This window comes from Aphis gossypii, chromosome X (assembly GCF_020184175.1).
Source record: "Aphis gossypii isolate Hap1 chromosome X, ASM2018417v2, whole genome shotgun sequence".
Taxonomy (NCBI): Eukaryota; Metazoa; Arthropoda; class Insecta; order Hemiptera; family Aphididae; genus Aphis; species Aphis gossypii.
In genome coordinates, this window is record NC_065533.1 from 13,028,778 (window position 1) to 13,048,979 (window position 20,202).

The 20,202-nt window shown below is 26.2% G+C and overlaps 1 protein-coding gene across 1 annotated transcript; it reads left to right on the forward strand.

Annotated features, from left to right (window-relative positions):
* The first annotated feature begins 7,242 nt into the window (after nt 1-7,242).
* Nucleotides 7,243-10,209, forward strand: LOC114127051 (UDP-glucosyltransferase 2). The gene is made up of 4 exons (XM_027991146.2): nt 7,243-8,267; nt 9,321-9,540; nt 9,635-9,854; nt 9,917-10,209. The coding sequence occupies exons 1-4, from the start codon at nt 7,380-7,382 to the stop codon at nt 10,203-10,205; spliced, it is 1,617 nt and encodes a 538-aa protein (XP_027846947.2). The 5' UTR covers nt 7,243-7,379; the 3' UTR covers nt 10,206-10,209.
* Nucleotides 10,210-20,202: the final 9,993 nt, after the last annotated feature.

Sequence of the window (20,202 nt, forward strand, 5' to 3'; positions counted from 1 at the left end):
GAATACCTATCAAATTTTTTATTTACTATTTTCAAAGAGTTATTGTTATGCCTTCATTTCAGCCATTAATGATTTAATCTCAATATTCAGTATCTGGCTCAAGAATGTTTTCACCGTTACAGTACCTAATATACGTTAACATCAAATAATCTAAATTTAAATTGTTCATTTTGGTTTTAATTTTTATTATACATTATTTTATTATTGTCTACATACATTACACCCAACCCTTAATTACACGATTAAATTAAATAATACAATAAAAATTGTATACATTTTTCTATATAGTACCTAAAGACACGAGCAATTAAATTCTAAATTAACATGAAAAAAATATTTGGGGGTGGCAAGCACACCTAATTGGTAAAGCTCCTCAAATTCCGTCTATATTTATATGTATGCCTATAACTCATCACATCTAAGTATATTTTTATCATTGATTAATATTGTAATAATATATTGTAAGTATAATTAATCAATGTTTTTATACTATTATACATGCTCATATTATATATTGTGTGTGAGTCGGTGCCAAAGTCGGAAAGGACAACGTGCCGCTACCGACTTAGTTATTATTATACTATATCCGAAAAAGTTGCCTATAGGGTAAAAAAATTTCTGTGATTTATTAAATTACATCGTTCGTATACAAAATTAAAAATAGAAAATTCTTTATTTTATATTTACGAAAAACAATTGTATAATAATATAATTAATAAGTAAATAACATATTAGTTATACTATATAATCACATTTTTGTAAAACTACTGCAATTAGTCTTTTCATAGAGGTAATTCATTTCCAAACTAAAATTTGTCCATATAAGAAATATACTAATTTATTTTCTACTTATGATGGTCGAATTTGGTTCAAACGCAAAAAAATCAATAGGTACAATTAACCGCCTACAAATAGGAACACGAGCATCATGTAAACCTAAACCGCATTAAATTTTAATAGTTAAAATAATTGATTATATTTATACTTGTACATATCATTTTAATGATTATGTTCTCGTATTTTTCAATTGATACTTTTTATGTGTACGTTTTTAATTTATAGGTACGCGTTAACTAAGAAGAATGTATTAGCAGTAAAAAATCGTCGATTTGTTTTACAAAGAAAAATATGACGGTAAATACAAATTACTATAGGTACCTACCCGTTCGCGTTTCAACCTTCCACGGTGAGACTGTAGTAGGTATTTTATTTAACATAATGGTCGAACTTAAGTTTAAAAAATAAAAAACAAATCATATTATTATTTTTATTATTCATTGAATGCGGTTTGTGACGTGTACATTTATATCGGTACAAGATGTACGCATCGTATTATATTCATACAGGTACTATAGGTTAGGTACCTTAGTACATATAATAAGTATTAAGTATTAACTATTAAGTAGGTACATAATATTCTTTATTCATACGAATTGCGATGGTTCTCAACGATTATCGGATTATTTCCGTAAGTGTTCAATGACTAATGGGTATGTACCTACATATTTTGAATATTATTTATGACACGCGTCCGACAGCGTGTTCGAATGTATTATTATTAACTACTGAACTACACTAGCTACGATGCACACAATACGAGTATAATAGTAATATTCTTATGGTGGGTGTATTAAAAATTTTAATATTATCAAACGTCGGATAATCTGATTATCAACACCCGATTAATTGGGTTTTTTCTTCAAGGTGCTCCGTCAAAAATGGCATTATCGTCGAGTAATTAATAATAGTCATCATATTGTTATGGTTTCGACAGTCAAATTCGGCACTAACTGTGATGTACTACAATAATTGTCACTGGTACGATCTAAGATAATATCAACTGTCGCGATCATGATCAGTGCACTGTTATTTTTTTTAGAAATAAAACGCTGGACCCGGTCCGGGTTGCAAAGACTTCGATTACCGCACACGACGCGAATACGATATTATAATACGTATTATTATTAACATCGCGGACTAGGGCGATAAATACTAACCATCTGTAATGTTGGTTTTCTGCCTTTTTATACACATATAATATCTTCTGTATTATATTATTGTGTTAGATCTCCGTCTCCATGCGCTATGTCATGTGTGTTTGCGACATAGAATAATACAAAAGACTAACGATACGAGTCATTATCAACGCAATAGGATCCTGAGCCCATGTGTAATAAATAATAATATATCACCGAACCGGCCCGAGCGCATATGGCTACGAGTTTTGGTCATTTAGTACGTTTTATATAATACAAATATACTACGTTAAATAATAAAAAAAAATCGAGTTCGGTAATGTGTTGCAGACTGTGAATAAATTATGTATAGTAACATATGTATAACTAAATGAAAAGTTATAGAAAGAGGAAGTAAAACAATTTATTCCCCAAAATCAAAACCATAACCTAATTATTTGTTTTAACACAAGTCTTAAAACTCTTTTCATGGTTGGAAAAAAATTGTAAGTAAGTATATTAATATTATTAAATATTATTGAGTACATAATATTATAATAGTAGTACTACTTATATATAATATTATAATAGTTGTTAAAAAAAAAGAATGTACAACTTGTTTGAAAAAATCAAGTGATGAAAATCCTGTACTCATAATTCATAATATTAATTTTGTTATTTCTGTAATCCAAATAATACGATAACGTTAATAACACATCAACATAACTATATAATGTATTATATACAATAAGAGAAACGCGAAATAAATAAAAACTTTATGCAATAATATAAAAAAAAAATTTTATCGTAAGAAATTGTAGTTATAAATGTATGTTAAATGTATTTCATTCTTTCTTTATTTTGAGATATAAGATAAGATTTTTTTTTGTATTCTTTATTTTAAGATTAAAGATTTCTACTGTTGGCGTATTGGGAGGGTTAACAAACTTTTCCTGCCATAGTCTTCCCACCAGCACAATTTCGCCAATGGTAATTCAATATTATTATTATTATTTAGAATTTAAAGGCATTTACACAATTTTATTTAATTCGACACTGCGTTTGAACAGCATTACATATATTTCACTATTCAAGTATCACACATGTAAGTACTGCTTCACGCTTGTATGTTAGAAATAATTGTTGGTTAAAATTAGGCTCTCGAGGCCACACCGCTCTGCACAATATTGATTTTTATAACCTAAGTAGAAGTAGACATTTTCATTAGACTGATTGATTTCCACGAGTAATGTGATGGCGTGAAGACGATCTGATTTGGTCATGCATTGATTAAATAGATTCCATCAGTACCATTATGGAGAATTATTTTAATTATTTTAAATTTTATTTTTATCTTGCATATAATCGGTGGTTCTATTTACTCTGCGAAATGTATTGTTTGTTTCTATTTCTTTACTCTTTTAACCAATTTCAAAAATTATGAGTATAGTATTATTATTACATGTAGGTAGATATAAATTTGGTAAGTATATTTAAGTTACTAAGCGAGTTGACCCGTCATATAAATAAAGAAATAAACGCTGCAAAACCATACACCTTTATATTATATGTATTACAAATCATAACTTATAAACAGACTTCAGAACTCAAAGCTCTTAAAAACATAAAAATAAACATTCTCAACAGCTTTACCTCCCCTCCCTCCTCTGCTGAACTAAAGAAAGTTGTGTATACCTAAACAACATTCAGACGTGAACAGTTCCTTTCTATTTAAACAGACTTACAACTTTCAGTATTGGAATATACTTAAAATATGTATTTGATCGTTATACTGAAAGTTTTCGATAACGAAATGTATTAAATCACTTATATACTATCAATTTCTAAAGGTATTCATTATTAAATTTAGTTAAAATACCTCATCTAATTAAACAAAATATAATGTCTACCTATAACACGAGAACCACAGTTTAATATTATCACATAAAATCTGTAGCTAAATAGCTTATATAGATATTAATCCAGAGAAAGCACAAAACCATAACGAAGTTTGGTCTATAAATACTGCAAAGCTGGCTATAGTTTATTATACTCGCCCGAACAGTATTTCGTTCAAACGGTTTATACCAAAATCACTTAAACTGTATATCCATTTACTGTTAAAAAAAAAGCTAAGATTCGTTCGAGTAGCGTCCACTGACGGAATAGATATATATTTACTTTTTATTAAAAAAGTGTACTTCAGCGAAATCGATAAGTCTCATGTGGAAGTTTCAACTGAGTGCTTTTATTTATATATTATGTATAATACTTAAATAATTGCTGTTTTTACGATTTTACGTACACTTTGTATTATAAGGGTGGGTAAAAATTGAAATTACAGATTATAGAAAGCAAATAATATGAATTTTTTAAGTGTTCTATGGAAGTATTGATTATGATATTATATAATATTTAATAATATATTAAATGTTTTATTGTTTGTAAAATTAACTCAACTTGTGTTAATAAATTAAACGTTAAAAAGAACTTAGGTATACCTATGACAACAATATACTAAATATATCATAAAATATACTTTATAAGCAACCCTTTCTTTTTTCATTTAATTTTTCTCGTTCATGGAGACCAAATATTTTTTGAATATTTGCTTTTAACGTAAACTATTTCGGCTCTTATTCTGTTGTTTAACGATGCACTCTGCAATGAAATCTGAAACTTATTTAAAACAACATTCTATTAGTTTTTTTCTTCTTTTTTTTAATTGGTTTATACCTAATACGATTATACTTTATCAAATTAAATTTAGATAAAATTGACCATGATAATATCTATAAATACCCATTTACTATTTTATAACCTGTTGATTTATACGACATACTACCAATGGACAGTATGGGGTATAATACATTATTAGTTGAGCGTTTAACCTCGATCAGGTTATTTATACGAATAATTATAGAGTGCCAATTGAATTGGTTTTTTTTTACGTTTATTCATACAACACTGAATAATATTGACTTAAGTAAATCAAGTAAGTATATACATGACGTAATACAATTTTAAATTTAAATTTAAGTTACACAACAAAATGAAAATGTTTCATAATGATACATGTCGAGATATTATATCAGGACTACCCTTTAAAATCATATAACATTATGTCAACATATTATTATTCTATCTTATACTACGGCCATTGCTTAGCTTATAAAATATTGAACTGCAAGTCTATGAGACGATAAGATTAACTTTAATTATTTCTAAAGATAATATGTTTAATAATATAATGTGCATAATTTGAAATTTGAACATTATTATTGCAGCATATTATTAATGTACCTATTAAAAATTATAATTTATGTTTATGGTTCTATAAAAATTTATCTGCGTAGTTTTAAATATAAGTTTTTGTTGGACACCGTAGTGTAAAAATGAATGTATCTTATTAGTTATTTCTCATACGAAATGTATATTTAATTATTCAATTGGTCGCGACCCACTGGGAATTTTTCCGGTTTCCAGTCCGCCTACAATATTAGGTATTACTGCTATTATAACATTAAAATCGTTAAAGAAAATACGTAATGTGATTTTTAAATGGGTATTTTAAAATATTTGATTTGTATCAGTGAAATAATAGTAATGTGTATGATGGCGTACGCGGTTGTATAGATACACGAAATATATTTATACATATTATAACACTTATATAAAGACTAGTTGGTGGTATATATATTCGATAAAGCTGCGGTAGGTAATAACTAGACACAAAATATATTATTTATTATGGTTATACCGCTGTATGGTGGTATAACTATAAAGAATTATTTAAATATATACAATACTCACTTCAATAAACTATAATATATATATAATATTTTAAAATATTGTTACGTTACACAAATATATTTTCTTTAGCCATATATCAGTTATATACCTATGTAAAAAAAATGTAAAATGGACTTAAAATCTATAAAATTATTCGTTGTAGTGTTAATATAGTGTTATATTATAATAAATATAATACATACCTACATTAAAACATCACTGTGCAACATACTGTGGTACCTAAATATATATCTACCTATTATGCATATGATTTTATTTTATTTTTAAAATACAAAATATATTAATATAATAACGCATATTAATATATATATAGGTAGGTATTAAAATAATAAAAAAAAAACTAAAAATTCTTATTTTATTTCATATTGAAAAAAAATTGTTGACTAAGCAAAAATAATGCATTCAATTGAAGATTTTTTTTATTTTTAGAAAAACAATATAGTATACAGGTATAAAAGTAAATTAGTTTATTATGGTTAAAATAGTGTAATACAAATTCAAGTTATTTATACCCTGTATAACTAAATAGTCCATAGATATTTACATATTTAGCAAGTTTTTTAATTATATTACCAACTGAACCATATTAATTGCTTAACTCTGATAATAGTTGAGAATTTTATGATAAAAGCATAAAGCTTGTCGTACTTAGATGAAAAATAAAAAAAGTACTCTTGTATGAACAACCATACAATCTCTGATATTGAATATAAATATACGAATATTTAAATACCTATATATTTATTTATATAAAATTTACAATAACAAAAAATTGCAATTAATAGCTACTTGTTCATATTAAATACTGAATATACATATTTGAATTTGTTTAAAATATTGTACCTATGTATAATATGTATGTATTATGTAAATTACTTATTCGCTTACTGAATTATCCCATTTATAGTAGGAAGTATGATGTTAATTTAATAATATCACTCAGTACACGTGCGATATAGATAGTACGATGTTATTCATCAAATGTCAGTATATACGATGTAAACTTTGCACCATAAGATTGAAAATAATGTTATATTCCAAATTACATTAAAAAAATTAGTGTTAAAAATGTTTGTATTGTGGTAACATTATACAATTATAAACTAAGTTATGCTATCACCTTGCTTTCACGTACTTATAGAATAACATAATTATACAAAGCCAATTATAAAATAACACTCAATTATAACTTTTATTTATCTATATATATCAGGGGCGGCCAAACAGTCGATCGCGGACAATTTCAAAGTCGATCATGTTAGAATTTATTTTTAGGGCCATGCAGCCTATATGTTTCATAATAATTATAGTTATTTAATGATAAAAAAAAATTTCTATGAAAGTCGATCTCAAAAGTGAAGTATATTTTTAGTAGATCGTGAACAAAAAAAGTTTGGCCACCACTGATCTATATAGTAAACCTACTCTACTCCATTGAGATAAGATATATAATTGCTAAGTACGTAGTGATGTTATCAAAAAAACTGTACCTAATATAAATATTTATAATAACAAAAATAACAATTACATCATACATAATAAGTACATTACGTTAATATATAATAGATAGGTTAGAATAGGATTATATTCTTTTCATTTTACAACCGATAAATGATACACGCAAGTCACTGTATCAACTCAAATGTAATTAATAGTAATACTATAGAAATGAATATGTCGCACAAGTCAGTAGTTTCAATATTAATTTTGACATTATTCAGTTGTACATTTATCCAACCAGGAAATACCGCGAGAATATTAGCTATAGAGACGTTTGCAGGAAAGAGTCATTGGAACTTTATGAGTGCTGTGCTTCGAGCATTGACAGACAATGGACACAATGTTACAGTTTTCACGCCATTTGTAGAGGGAAATCGAGTAAATTATACAGAAATAGACATGTCTAGCATGTTCAAGATGAAAATTGCTATGGACGTAGTGGAGATGAGACAACTGTTCAACGATCAGTTTACGCCCGCTTCATTTATGTTGAAATTAGGTAGACATAGTTGCGATGTATTAACTAAAAACGATCAACTAAACGACATTTTAGCAAATAAATTGGAAACCGATTTTGATGCAATTATTTTTGAACCTGGAATAATTTCGGGTTGCTTGACATATCTCGGAGTAAACTCAACTCTGCCAGTGATACACACAAGTCCAGTTCCAATAAATACTTACACGGAACGTATCACTTATGGCGATGTCCACAACCCAGCAACGGTGTCAACAATGTTATTTAAATCCGCCGTTCCCAAGACGTTCGTTCAACGGTTAACTAATACGCTTGTTTTTTTGTACATTAGTACGATAATCAGATTTCAAGAATTCTTACTTCAAGTAATCGAATCAAAACCTTACGATTTAAGCATCGTAACACCTCCATCATTGGTCTTCACGAACACTCACTTCATAAGCGATAAAGCTAGACCAACTCCGTCGAATGTTGTTAGTGTCGGTGGAATTCATTTAAAACCACCTAAAAAAATACCTCAGGTAATAATTTGATATCAATTGTATAATACAATCTTAAATAATGAGTGGTCACCCACAAGGTGGATATATATGTATGTATATACATATCCACCTTGGTCGCTCCTTAACAGTACCTTTGGTACGGTATAACACTAAACGAAACTTAAAAATAATAAAACATACGTTAAATCAAATAACTGTATAATGTAATATTGCATCAAATTTAATTTACACTTAACCATTAAAAAATATTATTATTTATAAATTACAAAATTCTTTTTCGTTTTTCACTCATTTTTATACAAACGCGATACTGCAGGTCGATAGGCAATGAAAATACTGCCTAAAGATGGTGTTCGAACAAAACGTAGATAAACAATATAATACTATAATATAAATATTTTTATTTTTATTTTTCCAAAAGCACTTGACAAAAATTTTGATCGATTATTAAATACTTATTCTTGTGCATGATGTTAATATGACCTCATACTGCAGATAACATTGAGCAGCGTATTGATTACAATTTCCGGCATAATTTACACATATAAATACACGTGACACGCACTTACACTCTTTGATAACAATGAACGATTGATAACATTGACTATGACTACTGTATCATAATAATCGATATATTTTTAAATACTCTAAGTACTCTAGTCTAAATACTAGTCAATTAAAAAACAGCAATTCTCAATATTTGAATGTATTATAATGTACTAGAAATATAACTCATTAAGTTGTAGATAAAAATATAATGAACAGATAAAACATGACGTCATAATATATTATTATGATACTGAACACTGTTCGTAATTTTAATTTTTAAAATTATTAAATAATATTAAAATTACAATTATTATAATTTCATTAGTAATCGTAAATGAATTTTATCCAATTAAAAATTCAACGTATAACATTTAAATTTAAAATTATATTAAATATGAGTCTGAAATGAGAAATCCTATTTTTATTTATGATGTAAAAAATTTAGTGTATTGTTTTTATGTACCTTGTAAAAAAGTCATTAAAGAATTTTTAAAACAAAATAACTAAAACTATTGGTTCCAGGATATATTGGATTTTATTGAAGACTCGCCAAATGGAGTAATTTTATTCACATTTGGCTCAACAATTGCAGTGAATTCACTTCCAAGAAATATTGTAACTGCATTTAAAGAAGCAATAGCTCAACTTCCACAAAGAGTTTTATTGAAATACGAGGGAGAAATGGAAGATAAACCGAAAAATGTCATGACGAAAAAATGGTTGCCTCAACGTGATATTCTTTGTAAGATTATGTTAAAAGATGTAAAAACCATTTTAAGATTTGTCGATAAGTACTTAAATGTATACTTCATTAATGTGTTCTTAATGATTTACAGTGCACAAAAACGTTAAGCTATTTGTCAGTCACGGTGGAATATCTGGATTATACGAAGCAGTAGATGCTGGAGTTCCAGTCTTAGGATTTCCTTTATTCGGCGATCAGCATAGAAACATAGATAATTTAGTCGAGTCGGGCATGGCAATATCAATGGAATTATTTTCAGTAACTAGAGATACTTTTTTGAAAAATGTATTGGATCTTGTTAACAACGACAAGTAAATATTTGTTGATCACTTATACATTTATTGGTATTTCTAATGTAATTTTATTGTTTTAGATACATGCACAATGCTAAAGTTGCTTCAAAAATATTTAAAGACCGACCAATGTCACAGGAAAAGTCTGTTGTTTACTGGACAGAATATGTTATTCGTCACAAAGGAGCACAACATCTAAAATCTCAAGCTCTTAATTTAACGTGGTACCAATACTTTTTATTGGACGTGATCGCCTTAATTGTCTTATTTATTTTTATTGCTGTACTGTTGGTTTTAAAATGTCTTAAATTTATTTGTAAAATGTACACAAAGATGTATTCATCACACACCAAATTAAAATCTAATTAATATATTTTTTAATAGTTATTTAAAAATAATGTATTACCTACCTAATTATTTTTATATTTTTAATTTAATGAATGCATAATATAATGATTATACCAATACACGTATCGGTATACACATAATTAGTTTCATTTTTTAAATTGATTTTTAAGTTTAAGCAAATCATCTGCAGTTAGACAGTTACAATGAGATATGTTATGAATGTTATCAATGTAATCAATTAATTGGTTTTCTAATTGTTTTGGATACTACAGCACATATAATATGTATAAATTAATACCTATTAGATAATAACGGACACACTAACAAATACGTTGATAAATAAAATTAGAATTCACAAAACCAGATGAAGATTTCCTATAAATATCAGAATTCAAAATATTATTTATGTGTTCCATTACAAATACTCTAATGATAATATATGAAAAACAAAAAAATTTTAAACTCTAATGTATATTATAAAGATAAATAAACATTTAGTGAAACTATTACAAATGGATCATTTTTTACCTGTTACAAGATTAGTGACATTAATGGGAGATCCATTAAAATCATTTTCACTATAAATAGTAGAACTATCCAGTATCCATAATATTTACATATTTTCCAATGTGCGAAATGAGGATGTGAATTTTTAGGGTTATCAATGTAGACTTAAATCATATTGGTTTTAATATTACTTATTTTTACCACAGTGGACCTATTCTCGCAGTTCTATGGTAAGTCGGTATTGCCTCAAATGTTTATTACAATAAATAATAAGTATATGTATTTGGCATAAATATACACTATCATAAGAGTTAACTATATAAAATATGTAAATACTATTTTTTGGTGAAAATGTATTCAATTTACTGTATATTTTTAAAAGTAAAATAAATCCTTATAATAGGTATAATATAGCAATAAAGTATACAATAAAATAAAATTTAGCTTTTATGTTGACAGACTATCATTGAATAATTGTTTAAAAATTATATCCTGGTTTATCTTTTTTTGGAATTGATTTAATACTTTTATACTTGTATTGCTTTTATTTTTTTATAAATCATAATAAAATTATGTATAATTTCAATATATCTTTACTAATAAATTGTTTACGCAAATTTGAACTTTGAATATCACCTTCTGCGTTCAACTGTAGATCAGCTGAGTTGACCACATCGCAACGAGCATTAGGTGCTGTTAATAACGGTTTTCGCAGGCGAACACATCTATGTTCGCATTGCTAACGGCTTTTACATTTTTTAGCTGTTAGGTATATACGTCATATTTTGAATAGAGCCTTTGTTATAGAAAACAATATAATATATAATATTTGATTACGTGATGTACCTAATTAATCATAACTTATTATATATTAAATATTAGATACATGCATTAAATATACAAATATATACATATGATTACATATAGGTGATTTAGTCATAAAGGTGTTAAATATTTGTATTTATACCAACCTAGTTGACTATATAGCTACATAACTGGTTTTTCAACAGTGTACCTATATGTATAGAAAACATAGTTATACATGGAAAGCACAAACACACAGGAGTACAGGACACACACATTGTATATATTTTAAGAATAATAAGCAATATTAAAATAGTTTGGTATTAAAAAAACGAAAACTTACTAATAACCCTGAAAAAAGGATAATTAATTCGAATACTTTTACAAAATTGAAATAACATCATTCTAAGATTGTTTAATTAGTATTTAGTCAAATTAATTTCTTGAAAAGAATAGAAATATTTTATTTTATTGAATGCAATGAGTAATTACATATTATTATTATGCCAAATATGCGGGTTTATATTATAGTATTATCTGGGATATTGGCACTCATAAATAAAAGACAATTGCCTATCTAAAACTCCTTAAAAAGAACATATTATAATCGACCACCGGAATAAAAATAATGCAGATAATAAGTATTTAATTAACGTTATACTTAAACTAATATACCAATACTGAAAAAAGAACAGTTTACTTTTGAGTGCGTGATATTAAAATATATTTTTGTAAGGAGATTTATTTATTTTTAGTATTCTACAATGCGCTTAAGTAATATTGAATCATAATTTTTATAATCCATTTCACCTCTTATTTTGAATGACTAGGCTTATCATACATTCCACGTGTGCAATTTAAAACCATGAATCAAGTTAAAGTATTATTATAATTATAAGGTTATTTATTTTTATTAAACTTTAAGTGAAAAATTAATTTTTTAATTTCGTTTGCTTGAAATATTAACCCAGCGTGGTTTATGTATATACCTAAGTATAGGTAGGTACCTACTATAAAATGGTCCTATATTTGAATTTATTTTTAAATATTCTTAATTATCCAATAAAACTTTTTTATTTATTAATATCATTACATTTTGTAGCACTTTCGTATAGTTTCTGTTTTAATTTAATGTAATAATATTATAACAATTAATAGCTAAATATTCTGCTGTGATGAATAGCATTGAAAGTGTTATATTATATTATATTCAAAATATTCGTTAAATAATTCAGCACCAAATTAATTGTGTTTATATATTTGTAGGTGTTTCCTTGCCACCAATTAAATAAGAATAATAGAACAATCACAAATATGTATATTTCAAGTACATAATCCATACATTTAATGTCCATATTTAGAGCATTTGATATCAGATCTATGAAACTAGCAACTATACTTCATTGGGTGGTGAAAATGTAATGTAATAATAAATATTTTAGCCAGATATCAAGATTGTATTAATTATGATCATATACAATAATGAAATAAGTAATTAAATTATAAGAACTGCGTTACAAAAATTACTTTTTAAAAATCTGAATAAAATTTTCGTAGGTTTATTATTTTTTTAAATTTTTTTTATTTTCAACCAATAAAACAATATTGCTCTGGTAGCACTTTTTTACGAAGGTCGTAAATAGTTTTTTTTCATCGTTTTACGTCATTATTTGTAAAATCAGACGTACCTTCCATTTCAGATATTTATTTAAAAATTACTTTTTTAGGTCTAGTACATGGATCAACAACTGCTTTTCTCTTACAATAAATAGGACAATAGGTACCATTTACAAAATAGGTACATAGCTATAGCTACATTACTTTATAAAGTATACAATAATATATCATTTTTTCAATCTAGAATTAGTGTGTTAGATAAACTAATTACTGTATTAAAGATTTATAATATAAACTTAGTATTCAAATTGTTTTGGTAAAAGCGAGGTTAAATTAGGTGGATCTCATTTGGTAGGAACGGATATTGGTGGAAAAGGGAAAGGTACACTTTGGTGGAATCGTGTTACGCCCTATAAAGTGTCCGCAATCGATTTTTATCAATTTATTTTCACCGTACTAAGTCTATACCAATTACTGCGTGAATGACTAGAATGCAAAGGTGCAACAAAATCCCTTGTCCTAGAATATATTTACCCCCAGTTGATAAGAATGTTTACCATATAAATAATCTACTTAAAATTAATGTAATTTTTTAATAAGAAACTTTTAATTCTCTGATAAAGTCGTATAGATCTATCACTTATATAAAATAACTATAATAACTATAAAGAAAACATTTATAGTATATTAAGAAGTATTATTTATAAGTAATATTAGAAGGAAGTAGATAAGTAATTTTGAGCAGCTATTTAGTATATAAGTATATTTACTTTATATTATTATGTATTAATATTATTTTGTTACTTACTCTAAAGTTATGTATTATAATATTATTCATATCATTCCATGTTTTTTTTTTTTTATAAAAACCAGCGCTTGGCCTCAGGTGCCAATGTAAGAAATTATGTTAGAAAACATATTTATATATAATCGATTGAAACAATTAGAAGCACATCTATGCGATATCTCAAAAATACCATAAATTCGCTCAAACAATATTATAAGAAACTTAACCGAACACACATTGGTTTTGTTATACGGATAAAAAAGCAATATATGCATGACGCTCAAAAGTTAATTATGTAACGGTCGGTAGTTGCGTTGTCCTGAATTGGGACACACGCACACACGGACTCAAATACGGGTAATATTATTGAATGATAACATATAGGAATTCAGTAAGGAGTTCTAATTTTGGTCACAAGGAACCTGACAAAAGTGATTGAAGAGTGCGTATCTAATAATGTAAACATAGGTACTATTCTAACCTATTGTTAATTAAGTATAATTATAGTTTTTAAATAAAAGGGTAATATAATTAAATAGATAAAGGTAGTTCATTTAATCCGATAAGGTTACCTGCAGTTGTATAAAAAAAAAGATTAAGTATTAATGATGTAAATATTATAGTCTCCGGGACATTTTGTAATAAAAATCTAACGACACATGCATCAGCGCAAGTATGGATGTTATCTATATTGTTATAATACAAACCGAGATATTACAATGAGAGGCTAAACATTATTATATATACTATTTGAAATGTTCCTTGTTAATTATTGGTACACACGTCTTATAAAAAACGCAGTCACTGGCAAATCATTTTAATTAGCTATAAAATCATTTTGTCGCCATTAAAAGAGCTCTAATAAAATATTTCACCATTGTTTATTATAAAGTATAAAATTGTTACCCAAGCGATGATGGGTGCGTGGACGGTGACGGCAGACTTCCGGCAGGTATAGTGGCTGACTCCGAAGTATGGACACGCTCATTTATCATAATGTATTATAGTTCTATGTTACTTATAATTAATTATAGTAATACACAAATTTGTTTTTATTTATAAATAAGACTTAAATTGAATACTTTATAGTTTATACAATACTTAAATAGTTTTAATTGCGAGCTAGTAAAAATAAGTAACATTTTACAAAAAGTACATTTTTTTTTCTATTTATAAAAATAAAGTCAATTCTTCTTTCAATTTTCAACCAACTTTTCTGTTACTTTAAAATATATGTATTTATTTATACAAAAAAATATTGCCATACACGGCCACACGGGTACACTTAAATTATTATATAAATTAAGACGAAGCGAAACAATATGAACATGCACTGCTGCTAGGTGGTTATAATAGACAATAGTACCGCTCGAGTAGAGCGAGTATCGACGTGTGTGAAGTTAGCACCCCCACTTTACGCTATAGACTTCAAACCAGTGCCAATATTTTGCAATTCAACTGCAACAATTTGCAACGTCAATTTTGGGATTTGCAACACTGCACATTTTCTGGAAAATCCGATTTCAATTGGAAAACCAAATTTTAAAATTTAAAACTAAATCTTTCCTATAATATACTATTAAAATCATTTATTCTAGTTTTCATACCTATTACGGTAGGTTGATTTAATTTTTTCGAAAACATTGTATTTATTATTTATAAGTATCTTTAGTTATTATAATAATATATATTTATACCGTATACTATATATCAACTATTAGGTATATTTCAAAATGAAATAACAACTTTTTGTAAATACCGTATAATAGTAAAAATAATACATTCTTCATTCATCATATAAATAAATAGATAATACCTTAAAATTAATAAGAAAAATGTTTTGCGTTTAGTTAAAATTCATATAATAATATAAAAAACATAGAAAAAAGTTATAAAAGATCCTAGGAATAATATGTTATAACAATATAGTTAACATATCGTTATTTATCGTTAAAATAAGTTATTTTGTCTAAACTTTAAATTAAAATGTCTATAAAAAATATTTGTTTTTATACATTTTTTAGATTTTATGGTTGTAGTATAAACTACTTATGAAGGACCTTGTATATTAAATTTTCAAAACTTGGATAGAAAACTAAAAGTTTGTATGAATTTTTAACTATAAAATATAGTTGGCAATGTTTCGTGAATTTACAGATGATTTGTGCATACCTATCTATTTTTAATATTTTGAAATAGATATATAAAAATAAATTTTGTGGAATTTTAAATCAAATTTTTAAAAATGTTGACTCCACAAAAGATTTTTGATAGACATTATTATAGAAAAAACCCAAAACAATTTCTTATACTTAAAAATAGCGAAAAAATTCGAATCATTTTGAAACTTTTATCGTAAATATAAAATGATAATATAATAAGTAATAACATAAACACTTGGTAAAATATTAAATATCTATGGTAATTCATTTTTGGATTACATAAAAAAAAAACAAAATAGATTTTGTCAAAAAATTAAATATAACATGTATAAAACCCGTTTTTCTTAATTTTTTTTTTACCTAATTTTTCATGATTATAAAAATAAGTATTTGAATTTTTTAAGTTTGACCTCTCTACAAAACTAAATCTAATTGTATATCCAAAACCATCCATTTTTATAAACCAACTTATCATGTGGTACTCCTACAAAAAAAAAAAAAAAAATCACATTATTTAGAATCAATAGATTCGTTGCTTCGCTCAGATAATTAAAAAAATAATGCCTACCTATATATTGACCAAACATTACCATTACAGTATAATATACTATTTTATATTAATATAATATTTCAAAAAATTATTAAACATAACTTTACTGTTTGATCGCTGCAGTAGATGGGTGATGGAAAGTCATAATATTATGAAGCTATATATTATGTATACTCGCTATAGTAAATCAACAATTTGAATTTGAAACTATTGTTTTATAATAGGTTTTTATTTAAAATGTATTATGAAAAATTAAAAGTATTTCATACTTTGTAGTGACTAGTAGTGTCATAAATTTAAATTATAAATAAAAGTGAAAAATATTGTAACCGGTATAACACATATATAATACAAGTACCTATACCTATTAAGAGGAGTCGAATGAGTTGTTGCCTGCAATTTAAGGAGTATAGGTACTTACTAATAATTGTGATATCTTGATGTGATGAAAAATATATTCAACTATAAATATAATTATTAAAAGACGTAAAAGTGTACATTATAATGTAAATATAAAAAAATTTATAATTTAAAATTTAAAACAGGTATTATAAACTATATATAATATATAAAAATATATCTACATGTTGCAGTTATTATTAATATTTTGTACTATATAGACATATCACATATAGTATGTATACTATATTATATTATATTTGTGCATAGGTATAAATAGCCTTGCTATTTTATTTGTGATGTACCAATTAAACATATTACAACTATAGGATATTGGATATACCTACACTTTATTGGTAATATGGGTATATAATATCTTATTAAGTTTATGTCATATGAAATATTTATGAAAATACCAACATAATGTTCATATATTATGTGTATATTCATATAATTATTACATATAAATATATAATATTGTATTTCAATATCGCTAAGATATGTAGGTAAGGTGTGAATCATTATTAAAACATTCCACATTGAAATTTTCTTTTTGTATGAAACTATATAGATATGTATGAATACCTATCTTAATAATATTGCATATTGTAAAGTTATAGATACAGCCGCAAAGGGATTGTAATTTAATATTTTAATCTTTGCGATGATGGTTTGTAATAAACCTTGTACAGTGGGCAAGTATAAAATTGTTATCCAAGCGATGATGGGTGCGTGGACGGTTACGACGGACTTCCGGCAAGTGACAGGTGTGATGCATGACTACCGCGATACATAATAAAAAATACATCAACGATCAAGGTAAGTTTAAACAAAGAATAATATTTACCTATTAAAAATTAATCTTCTCATCATGATGTATTCATAAGTGGATGCTTAAATATTATTGTTATGTAGGTACTAAATGACTGCATGTATATATACCTATATATATTGTTGTAACCTATGCCTATATTAGGTTAATGTTTTAAGTACTCATTATGCCTCTAATAAATACTTAATATAATGATGGGACATAAAAAATATGTTAAATACAGACGTGGATTCAGAATGTCTGTGTGGGGTAGAGAGTATCAAATATCAATACAGATATATTATCTAGGTTTATTGTGTAATGTGTTAAAATTTGTTGACATCAGGATAATAATGATTATTGCAAAGTTTACCTCGAAATTATTTATTTAAGTAGACCAATATAGGCAAAACTGAAAATAATATGTGTTAATTGGTAAATTAAATCATTGTTATTTTTTTCAATTTGTTCTAGTTCCAATAGTTACCTAACTTAAGTAAACACCTGGGTAATTTATACATGTTATTGTTATATTATATAAATAAATAAATTTAAAATTTAAAAATATTTAGGTAACTCGATATTTATGTTTATTGATAAAAAAAAATTATTAATAGCATTACTTTTTGAATATTTAAACTAAATTTTATTATAGGTACCTATAGTACCTATAGTACATAGTTAATGCTTATAAATTATGATAAATTTCAAATAAATGTATACCTACATCGTAAAGTTTGGTATATCTATTATTTCTCGTGGTTCTCAAATTGCAATTCGTAGTTTTCTTTGAGAAACGTTGAATCACTTTATCAATTTATAGGTCCATGTAAATGTTAAATTATAGTCCAAGTCCAGTCAAACGCGTTTCACATAATATTATTGTTGATCTTTTTTTCACAATTTTTAAGAACTCTCGATTCCTCGAATTGGGTACGCGTTGAACGAATTTGTATACATGTTAATGTATGAAAGTACGTGCAATTACGACGATAACAAGAACTGTAGGCCTTGTTGTTAGCCGACGCGATTAGAAATTACAAAACTATAAATAGAATTAACCGAAAACCGATATCATCATTTTTACCAAATGTCTAAATATCTAATACCTGAAATATTTTTCTTGATTTTATTCTATTGAAGGTAAAATTAAACAGTACCTATATTATTACTAAATATACATATGATTATAACATATTATGATAATTTTTACCAGCCCCCCTTTTTTTGAATTTTGGGGGGATTGTTCCTTAAACTCCCATTGTCTCGACGACTGATTAAATATATTGTACTAATAACTAGAAACGCTTTTATCATATCATTATATAGATATTGTATTATAATATGTTATAAAAAATAATTTTTTTTCTCGATATCGTATACTAGGTATATAATTAGTATAATGATTATAAACTGTAATTACTAAAGCCGATAAAAATATATAAACTTATTTAAATAAAATCGAATTAATGAAGGTACCTAAACATTTAGGTATTCATATACTCATTATATTATTATTATAAATGAAAGTGATTTTTTTTTTTTTATTATTGATATTAACGGCTTCAACAGCTATAGGTCATTAGCCTATGGTTGTGGTTATATTAAAAAGTGATTTATTCATATTCTGAATAGAATAGGTACCACCTTTATATAAAATTAAAGAAAAAAAAATTATAACGATAAAAATATAGGTATGCATTTTTTAAAATCATGTCGTTTTATTTTTATTGGAAATCGCATAATATGTAAAAAAAATATTTTCGAAAAAGTTAATAGATTTTAAAATAATAATGAGTGTTATGTTCGCGATATAAAAGAATCACCTATATAATATAATAGGAAGTTTTCGATCATTGTCTCGGTGAACAACGCGTTAGTTGCACGTATTATTGCATTATATATTTATATACCTATAATACCTACATATATGTAGGGTTAAAAAACATGTTCTAGCCACTCCGCTGAACATACGCGGTAGGTCGCCTATACACGCGTAAGTATACCTATATATTATATATACTGGTGAGTGGTACCTACCAATGTATATTATTGCGGTAGGTATATATACTGCAAACATACCGCGGCCGTATACCTACACAAATACAAAGTCGTGATGAAAAACTGCTGCAGCGCATATTGTTCGCTATACAACGATCGGAGGGGAGTCGAGATTTTTTTCTTTTTTATGAATATATATATATACACCTAAACGAGATAATACCGCGCGTTTTATACACAAAATTATATTATTATGCAAATTGTGCCGCGGAATACTGTACGCGGAAAAACACTGCCGCACCGCAGAAGGTACCTATGACCTGCGTATACTTACGGCTATATATACACATTGTGTATAATATTATAAACTCGCGCGGTAA